Source organism: Hydra vulgaris, chromosome 12 (genome assembly GCF_038396675.1).
Source record: "Hydra vulgaris chromosome 12, alternate assembly HydraT2T_AEP".
In the NCBI taxonomy this organism is placed as follows: Eukaryota; Metazoa; Cnidaria; class Hydrozoa; order Anthoathecata; family Hydridae; genus Hydra; species Hydra vulgaris.
The window spans coordinates 521,860-532,912 of NC_088931.1; the positions used below are offsets into that span (position 1 = coordinate 521,860).

General features: G+C 28.8%; 1 protein-coding gene across 1 annotated transcript; it reads right to left on the reverse strand.

The window, feature by feature from the left end:
- Positions 1-6,857: 6,857 nt before the first annotated feature.
- Positions 6,858-9,326, reverse strand: LOC136087681 (uncharacterized). Its single transcript, XM_065811121.1, has 5 exons — positions 8,896-9,326; positions 8,364-8,504; positions 8,104-8,316; positions 7,426-7,791; positions 6,858-7,359 (listed from the first exon to the last, which is right to left on the reverse strand). The coding sequence occupies exons 1-5, from the start codon at positions 9,324-9,326 to the stop codon at positions 6,858-6,860; spliced, it is 1,653 nt and encodes a 550-aa protein (XP_065667193.1).
- Between the last annotated feature and the right edge of the window lie 1,727 nt (positions 9,327-11,053).

Sequence of the window (11,053 nt, forward strand, 5' to 3'; positions counted from 1 at the left end):
TAATAAGTACTGGAATTAGGGCATCCAAACTGCTGTATTGTTGTCAAAATCGTTCTGAATATGCCACTGACCATGCAATGCAAAATTGAAAACATGATTATATAAACCGTATTTTATACAATTAATTAAATATAATTAAATATCTTTTATATATTAAATGCCATTAAATACCAGCTTACAAGTTAACTTAAAAGTTATACTTTTGGTTTAAAAACAAGATAAAAATCTTCACAATAAAACTTTGGTTACATAAGTGCAGGTTTTGTGTGGGATGTTGTAATTGTATTTGATTAGATCTGTGAAGAAATTTTTCTTTTAAAGTAACAAGTAATTTATTACAAGTAAATTTTAACAAGTAAAGTATAACAAGCAAATTTGAACTGCTATTTATAAAGTATTGATAAAAAACTAACCTTTTTGCTTTTTTAAGAAACTTTTTCTTCATCATTTTTTGCTGTAAAATTAACTTCACATTAAGTCGTTAACACATGAATTCATGAAAATTCATCTGCCATGACATAACATAAAGTCATGCCAGGACAAATATTAAAATTTTCAATGTATCATAACATATACATATAATAATGATAGCAAGTTGATTAACTTCCCATGAAAACAAGTTGTTGTTACCAAGCCCTAAATTAATACATATATTATAGATTTGAAAACCACTAAAGTTGTCAAGAAATATTAATATATAATTCTATGGGAAGTAGAATGACAGCTGTTTGAAATTGAGTTTTTAATAATAAGGTAATATACAGCTGCCCATAAAATAAGGCATTCAACAATTCTGACCTAATAGTGTGATTTTGGCAAAAAATAGCAACTCAAACACAGTACAAGAGAAATAGAACAGAACAGTCTGCAGTAGTCACATACTAAAGACATTACACATTACGAATTGACTGGGACAGTTGCAGAACTCCAAAATTGATACTAAAAAGTTCGACCAGAAGGTTTGTGAGGTACTTAAAATTCATTACCATGCAATGCCCTTCAATAAAATAGTAGCAATCTAGACGAGGAACCATATGTGCCAACAAAAAATTGGATACCAATGTTTGTGTATTTATGTCAGAGAAGGATGAAAACATTCCAGCAACGTAAAATGGAACTGGCTGAATGAAGAGACTAAAGCTGTAACAAAAAATTGTAACAATATTACTTTCTATTTGAACTAATTGCCACAAGATATATATTTTAAATATTAAAAAATGTAGTATATTAGTAATATAGGTATTGTATTAGTAGTAAACAAATTATGTAATGTAACTATTGTATTTAAATAAATAGTTTGTATTTAAATAAATAGTTTGTGCATTATTAAATAAAACTGCAACTATATCCAATTCCAAATTAATCAGCTAGAGTATGTAGAAATGTTAAATGTTTCTTTGCAAACTGTTTTAACATATGGTATCACAATGTTTTATCTTGTTTCTGAAAAGGTATGGATATGAGCGGGGTAACGTTACAGAGTATTAATATAAAATTCACAATAAATTATAATATCCTGGATTTATGCAGTCATTGAAGCTTTTTTGCTCTTTAACACACTTTGTTTTCTATCAACTCCAAACATATGCTTGCAGCTTTATTTGCTGTTTATTACAAAAAAAACTCCAAAAAAAAAAAAGCATCAAACAATAACAAAAACCATTACAATTTTGAAAAGTTAAAAAAAATAAAAAGCATTATAATGGTTTCAGGGAGTAAAACCATAAATAATAAAAAACAAGTAATTTTTGTTTTTTGGTCCTTTATCTACTAAAAAAAACTTAAATTTTATTAAAATACAAAAAGTATTTTATGAAAAAACACAACACAACTGATGAACTCTTCTCCTTAAAATGCTGTTAAGTTTTAAGTTTTAATTTTATGTATTTTTAACACTATTTTTACAATATTATAATATAATTTTCAATTGTTGCTTTTCTTAAACAAATTAGTACAATTAGTAAAGTATAACAAGTAAAGTTTAACAAGTAAAGTATAAAAAATAAATTTAACAAGTAAAGTTATACAGTTTTTTTATTTTTATTTATTTAGATTTACTCCCAACAAGGTTACAAGCAATCCACTATTAAGTTGGGAGTTACTAGAAAACAAATAATATTGTTAAAAATGTAGGTTGCATGAGTCAGGAAAACATGATGGGAGAGAGTTCCAAAAGAGTTGAAGTGCAGAAAGAAGAATTAGACAAATAAAAATTTGCAGAGCATGTAGGGACATTTACAGTATAAGGATGAGACTTAGTTGAATAATGAGTCAAGCAAGAAAGAGTTTTAATTGATGGAACTAGAGTTGATACCTCTTTTGAGCAGCAACCAAAATATTATTTATGGAAGAGAGAAAAAGATGAAACTTTATGTCAAGGGGAGAGAGCCTCAAGCTTGACAGATAAATCAGGTCAAACTACATTTACAATGCATTTTAGGACCTAGTCTAGAAGAGAAAGAGCACCATTGTGATACCATATAACATCAAATTAGAGTGCCTTCCTCAAATTTTTAGATCAATGTTGTAATACGATCCTTAATTAGCACGAAATTCTCTATCAAAATTAATCATAAAATGATTGGGGTAGGCAACTGAAACAGTGCCTAAAGTTTAACAAGTAAAGTTTAACAAGTAAAGTATAACAAATAACTAAAATATAATTTATCAGTTTTAATAAATTACGAACGCATAAAACATAAATTTAATTTTTTTTTTTATATTCATTAAGGATTATTAAATCAATTAAACAGATTTCCAACATCCATTTTCATCAAAATACCAGCCGGTTTAATAGAACTATTTGTTTCTAATTGCGGATGTGAAGTAAACCAACTGAAAGTTACGTCATTGTCATTAGCTAGAACCCAGACCAGCCGGTTCTCTAGCTGCTAGAGCTAAAGATCCAGCAGCCGGTACCGAAGCCACTGCGATAATATATATATACATATATAATATATGTATATAATATATACATATATTATATATGTACATATATATATATATATAAATATATATGTATATATATATATATATATATATATATATATATATATATATATATATATATATATATACATATATATATACATATATGTATGCATATATGTATATATATATATATATATATATATATATATATATATATATATATATATATATATATATATATATATATATATATATATATATATATCGTTTTATCTTCGAAAGATACATTAAGGATGTTCTGAAAGCAATAACTGTCTTTATAAGCATCATTTCTTTAACCGTAACTGCTTTGATCACAATTTTACTTCAGAAACTTTTCTATTTAAAAAACATGGCTGCCGTTTCTTTCACGCTTATTTAAATTTGAATGAAAGATGAATGGAAAAAATAATAATAAACTTCAAGACGCTTTAATTTTAAACGTCTTGAAGACGCAGTAAATATAACATTTTAACACGCAAGAAAAAATACATCTTTAAGACGTCTACAAGAGAGCGTGTCTAAGACATCTTTTATTGAGACATTTTGAAAATGTCTCAAAACTGTCTTAGACGTCTATAGACAAATGAGTAGTGAAATAGACGTCTAATAGACGACTTGTGCCGGCTGGGCAAAAAAGAGTTGTCAAAGCGAGTTTTCAATTCATTTGCTGTTAACACATAGCTAAATTTTATATAATACTACTAATAATTGTTTTTAAGCAAGTACAATGAAAGGACATTGCTCACATTTAAAAATCATAACAAAGATTAAAAGACTTTTAAATAGCATGTATAAAGGTCATTTAAAAATCTGCAGATTATTTTTATATTATGTCTTACATTGGCATAATATAAAAAAGACATAAGCATGTAAGTTTGCAATGGAGCCATTTTACAATAATAAATAAATCTCCAAATAAATTATAATAGGAAAGACAATTTTAGCTTCAAAAAAATATTGCATATTAAATGACATCTTGAAAATATTCAATATAATATTAAATGACATTTAGATTTCCTAAGATATCTTGCTATACTGTAGCAGAGCCATAAGTAAAGGATAAACTATGCCTAAGTAAAGTTAGATTTAACTTTAAACATATTAAAAGAAATAAAAATATATATAGTCTTTTAAACTACATGTAGGTCTATATTATAGATTACAAGTATAATTTCTTTAAATGTGTTTAAAGCAAAGTCTAACTTTACTTAAGGCATAGTAATTGATTACTACTAGTAAAATCCGATAACTATGCTATATGCTACATTATGCTATTTTAGTATACAAATATATTTACAAAATACAAATATTATAAAAGTATACTGAAATATTGATGCCTAACCTTTTTCACTTGTATTACATAAACTTCACCTGCCTTAGGATAATCGGCTTGGCTCTAGTGTCACTGAGTCTGCAGGCATTAAAGCCCAAAACTTTTGCCTTTCTCAATCCCTAACTTAAATAATCAACTTTCCAACTCGCTTTCCATACAATCAGAATCATTTACCTTCTCTACTCGACTTTTGTCTTGTTTCCGATCCTAGTCAGTGCTAAGTTTCTCCACATTCACCCTTAGGTGCTTCTGATCACAGTTTGATCTCTCTAAAACTAATATCTCATTTTTCTTTATCACCTGAATCCCCCTATTATCGAACCTCTAACAACTACAGTAAGGCTGAATGAGATTCTTTCCGTGATTTTCTTCGTGATGGCCCTTGGGTAAAAATCTTTCATCTTCCTATCGACAAATGTGCTTCTTACATAACTTCGTGGATTCAGGCTGGCATGGAATCTTTTATTCCCTCTCTACGATTCCAGGTCAAGCCTCACTCTTCTCCCTAGTTTCCACACATTGTGCAGCTGAAATTGCCAATTGAAACCGTTACATCCATATTTATCAGCAAAACAATTCTCCAGAAAACAGACGTCTGTTTATTATTGCTAGAAACAATTGTGAAAGGGTTTTGTATAACGCCAAAACCCTCTATTCTCAGGTCATGAAATTTCGTATCTCATCTCAAAATTTAGGCTCTCGTGACTTCCGGAGATTCTTTACTAATATCAATAATAAGGGCAAATCTTTAATTTCACCTATCTTGTATGGTTCAGACTTTGTCACCTCATCTAAAGACAGAGCTGAATTGTTTGCTAAAAACTTTTCATCAATATCATCTCTTCCACTAGTCGCGTTCTACCTGATATTGCCAATAAACAGGTTGATCCATCGCTTGACATTCATATCACTCCAGTTTCTGCATCTAAAAAGATTTCCTGCCTAGACTCTTCCACAGCTTGTAGCCCAGACAACATACCTATTATTGTCTTGCAGAAGTGTTCTCCGGAGCTGTCATCTATACTCTCAAAACTATTCAACAAGTGCTTATCAGAGTCTTGTTTTCCAGCCTACTGGAAAGCGGCATCTGTTATCCCCATCTTCAAAAATTCTAAAGAGCAATCTGATTCGTCTAACTACCGTCTCATTAGTCTTCTTCCTATCATAAGCAAGGTTTTTGAATCTTTAATTAACAAACACTTAGTTTCTCATCTTGAATCTAATAACTTATTTTCTGACCATCAATATGGATTTTGACCTTCTCGTTCTACAGCTGATTTGCTAACAGTAATAACTGATAGGTTTTATCGTGCATTAGATAAAGGTGGAGAGGTTAAGACCATCGCTCTTGACATTTCAAAAGCTTTTGATAAAGTTTGGCATGCTGGTCTTCTCCATAAGCTTTCTTTATGATTATTGAATCCTTCTTTTCCAATCGTAGTATAAAAGTCGTCCTCGATGGACAGCACTATTCTTCTTATTCTGTAACTTCAGGGGATCCTCAAGGTTCTATCCTTGGCCCAATACTCTTTTTAATTTACATTAACAATCTTCCAGATATTCTCACATCTAAGGTGGCATTGTTTGCTGATGATACTACCATTTATTCTTGTCGTGATAAGAAACCAACACTCTCTAATTGCTTGGAGGGGGCATTTGACCTTGAAAATGATCTTTTTTCTGCTACAGCATGGGGCTCACTGTGGCTGGTGAACTTTAATTCAGATAAAAATCAATTTTTTTCAGCTAATCGTTATCGCAATAAATTAGATCTTCCTATATTTATGAACGGTGATGTACTTGATGAGTCATCTACTCTTCATCTTCTAGGAATAACTCTTACTTCCAATCTTTCTTGGAAACCATATATCAAATCAGTTGCAAAACTAGCAAATCTGCTAAGGATGCATCTCTTTATCGAGCTCGTCACTTTCTTACTTCGAACTCTATTCTCTATCTCTACAAATCTCAAATCCGGCCTTGTATGGAATGCTTCATCTAGTTTTTTAAACATATAAACACTAGTGTCCACAGAATGAGGTATTTCGAAATTGAGCTTTTTCACTATTATAATGAACAGGACTTTTTAAATAATTAACAATTTTAACCGGCGGTGGTAGTCCATAAGAGTCGAAACTTAGTTTTTTATCTTCGTCTTTGTATCAGCAAACCCAGTGAAATCCCTGTGTACTTGAATCTCCTGTATTTAAAACTCCACATTCTTTTCTTTGTGTATTTTTAGATCCTTTGGATCCATAAGAATTAGGTAATTCATCTCTTACAAATACACCTCTAAAATGTTTTATTTTTAATTTTTTTGCTGCTTCGATCAATTGAAAATGCATTAGTGGTTTATTTGGTAAAATTATTCCTTCAAAATTGATAAGTTTATAATTGTTATTTTCCATTTTTACTTATAAATTGTTTTTTTTTCTCAAAAAAACAATTTGACTTTTTGGGCTACCATAATACCTCCCCCCACCCCTTAGGCTCTCTTACCCCCACCCAATGGGATCTTTGACTTCTTTATTTACCTCTTTGCCTGTTCGACCTATATATCATTTTCTTTTAGTTTGTAGTGTCCGTATGCTAATGTGTGTATGCCATCTTCTAAAATAACTCTTTTATAATCTTCTGCGCTTAATGCTATTTTATTAATCTCTTCTGTGTAAATTTCATGTAAATGGGATCTTATTACATTCATTTTCCTAATATAATTCCTCTTACTTAATAAACAATATTTGTAATCTTCATGTGTTATATACTTTTTAACAACATTTTTCTTTACTCCTTTACATTTTTTATTATCTTTTCCGTGTACTTTGTAAGAATACAACTTTGATCTGAGTCGTACAAATTCTTCAATTTGTGCTCCTCCAGTCTTATCTTTAAACATTCCTATTACTTTCTTATTAACACCAACTTTAAAGCCTACATTATTAATTGCTGGGTGTTTTGGGTTAAACTCACTTGTATCAAATTTGCTTTCAATATCTTTAGAAATATCGGAATAAAAGTCTTCTGTTTTAGTTTCGTATGCTAAAGATCTGTATCTGTGAATATTAGTTTTGCTCGATCAGCATATTTTTTTCTTTATGTAATCATAATGAAATTCATACATTAGAGTTTTGCTCAAATCTAATATACACATTCCTAAGTAAATTGGTTTAGCATATTTTAATTCTGTTCTTTTCATATGAATTGCGATTAAGTTTTCATCAAATATTGTTCTACTTTCAAAGTTCGGTTTTGATGCTAATTTAATAGCTTCATTTCTGTCTGTTACTAATCTAATATCAACTCTGTTTTCAAAATTCTCCATTGTTTTTCCAAATACTGAATTGTTCATGAGTTTAAAAAAGTCTTTTTTAAAATCATTCGTTGCTTTAGTTCTAAGGTTTGTATTTAGTTCAATGTTTTCATTGAGCCATGCTCTTTCTTCAAACTTTATGCCTCTATGAATTTTAGTAATCTTTAATCCTAATCTTTCATAAAGTTTTAGATTTTCATAATGTACTATATACTTTTTCTTATTATTCAAGTTGGGCACTAATTTTTCAACTTTATCAATATATATCCTTTAAGGTGCAAGTGGATAATCGTTATGTTCATCATGTAGATATTCAGGGTAATCTAAATCTACCTCTAGTATACATGAAATTGATTTCTAGTTTTCTATTTCATTTTCATCCATCCATTTAAAACCATGTGTTGGAAGTGGTTTACTCATCGCCTATCCATATAAATTATTAGCATCTAAATATTGTATGAATGTTGAAAGTTTGCTTTGATCATACTCACCACCTATGTACTTATTATTAGATGTTCCTAATCTATTCGATATCATGCTAATTCCACCTCTTATACCTTTCTTTATCATTAGTATCATATCGTAATCACTTAGCAATTCTAATTTTATTTTTGTTTTCTTCAATGCGGCATCCCAAGCTAATCCTGGTGATGTACAATACCAAGCAGGATCTAATTTATAACATTTCATACAAACATCTCTAAAATTTTCAAAGACGTCAGCTAGTAAAAGCATGAAACATTGTACAAGTCATGATAATCTCTTAATGTTTTGCAATTAAACTCATTCCATACATTTTGTGCATGTGAGTAATCATTATCACTAATATCTTCGTCGTTTAATTTTGAAAAGAATGATTCTTTTGGTGGTAATTGTGTCTCATTAAATCTATTAATATAATCAACCCAATCATATGAGTATACACACCTTTTCTGAGTAACAAATCTAATTTTTTCTTTGAATATAATTTTCCGATATTTTTGCACTGGTCTTTTGCTAAATTATTTGATAAAGCATCTAAACTAGAAGGCATAAATCTTTAACTATCTAAGAAACGAAGTTCACGTTTAACTTCAAATTTCTTTCATTCTTTAATATACTCATCGATTTTAATTTCTCTAGAAAAGCTAATATACTTTTCTTCATTGTTTGGAATACAACTCAATTTTCCTCCTGATCATTTCTTTATAAATAAGTGAGAATCATAGCCAGATAAATTATGAAATGGTACTAGAAAGAATTCTGGAATTTTATAATTTAAGTTACAATTTTAATGAACCGCACCTTTAATTTTCCAGTAATATGACAATGGTCACGTACTTTATCTTTTCCAAGTTTTTCTCCACAAATGTGACATTCTGTTGCTGCATTAAAATCATGCTTATTTTCAGTAGTAAATATCATCTTTTTTGGAAATTTAATCATACCACAAATTTTTATGATATCTTCTTGTAAACTATCAACAAAAATTTGTGCAACATCATCAGTTTCACTACTTGCAGCAACTGTGACTGGACTGCTTTGATAAAAACTTTCATTAAAACATTTAATATAGTAACAGGATGAACTTGGAATATGTTTCTGATATTGTTTAGTATAAGATTCATTCGGATTTGGTTCACAAGTGTCAATTTGTTTGATAAAACTTTCAAATTCTGCATATACTACAAACGGAACTCTCATTGATTTATTGTGGCTAGTAAATTGCATTGTTGAATTTGGTGGTGGAAGTTCGATACGTACTGAATCATGTGTTTCACAATACGTTTTATGATTAGATAATTATTCTTCAGAATTAAAACCTAACAAACAATTTCTACAATAATACACATTACTATTTTGTCTAGATGTTTGTGATGAAAGTAATCTGCTTAAATTTTTTATTAAGCAGTAATGATTAGATCCTTCGGATCCATAAGAATTAGTTTCACTATTTAATATTAATAGTAAATATATTAAATGTTTGCGATCACTATTCTTTGATACGTTCAAAATATGAACTTATGAATTTTCATAACCATATACATTGACACTGATATCTTAATTGTTCTTCTCAAATTGTGTAATTTGATTTAATGATACTGGAAAGTCTATTTTATCCCAGTTTATTTTTTCAATATTTAAGCTTTTTATCTACTCTTTCAGGATGATTATCTATTGGATTTAATGCTCTTGTGACGCACCACTTAAAACATTGATTATCTTCATTCTTTAAATTAATTGTTGCTTTTTTAGTTGCTAAATTTTTATCAAGTGGAATATATGATTTAGCTTTAATAGGATTATACTCAATAATATTTATATCCATCTTTTTAACAGAAACTAAACTCCAACCTGATCCTGCTTGTTGATATAATGATAATGATTCTAAAATTTTCTGCTTTGATATTTCTTTAAACTCATCTAAATCTGTTGTTTCTAATACAACTTGATTACTCGTTCTAAATGGAGCAGATGTGATTATAGTTTCTTCTGTTTTAATATCAGTACGCTTCATTACACAAGTGAGAGCTATATAAACCTTTGAATATCTATTTTCGTTTAGTACTTTAATGGCGCTATTTTTAGCAGCATTTATGAAAGATAAAGCATCGTAACCTTCTATGCCTTCTATCCCTTCTATCCCTTCTATCCCTTTCACTGTAAATTGTTTTGCTACATTTTTTATAGCTGATTTCTTTAATTTAAATTCTTTTTAAATTTAATTTAAAACTTTTTTTTGTAAAACTTATTTAAATTCTACTTAATTTATTTTAAATTCTACTGGTTTTTTGTAAAACTTATTATACAACTCAACTACTTTAGATTTTAATGCTTCAATCTTTTCATTAGCTGATATTTTAATTTTATCAAGAACAAAAGACGTAATCCAATTTGCAATGGAATTATTCGATTCTTTTTTAGATACTGATGTATTAGTTGCAATATAAGGTGTAGGAGTTAAAATTGAAGATGATATATCTGGAATAGGATCATCTAGTAGATACTTCTTATCCGTCTGTTTGACTGATTGCATTGGTGTGTGCGATAACGCTTCTAATAATTCTTTTTTTCTCATTCTAGAATAATATTTAATGTTTCGCTCTTTAGCAATTTGTTTTAATTCTTTTACCGTTTTATATTTCATTTTTATATATTCAAGATTTTTTTTATAGAAAAAATTTTTTTATATCACTTTTCATAATATTTTTTCTTGTCAATATTTCATATGTAAAGTTTCATATGAAATTTAAATGCATCCCCATCCTCGTATTTTACAATAATAAGTAATATTTCGATATTTTGCAATCTCTTGCTCTTTTGTAATTGTCAATGTTATATATACAAAAGGTGTAGGAGTCAAAATTTCTGAAGATGTTTTATCTGGATTAGGATCATCAAGTAGATACTCAGTATCCATAAGAATTTTTATATATGTAAGATAATAATTCAATCGC

Bases quoted from the DNA above. Each gene is read 5' to 3' on its own strand.
- LOC136087681 (XM_065811121.1), bottom strand. From the start codon at position 9,326: ATGCAATTTACTAGCCACAATAAATCAATGAGAGTTCCGTTTGTAGTA. The intron at 8,505-8,895 runs GTTCATTAAAAT...TTATATTAATAG, and splicing joins ACTGGAAAATTAAAGGTGCG to ATTTAATGAGACACAATTAC. The intron at 7,360-7,425 runs GTATGAATTTCA...TAATATTCACAG, and splicing joins GATTTGAGCAAAACTCTAAT to ATACAGATCTTTAGCATACG.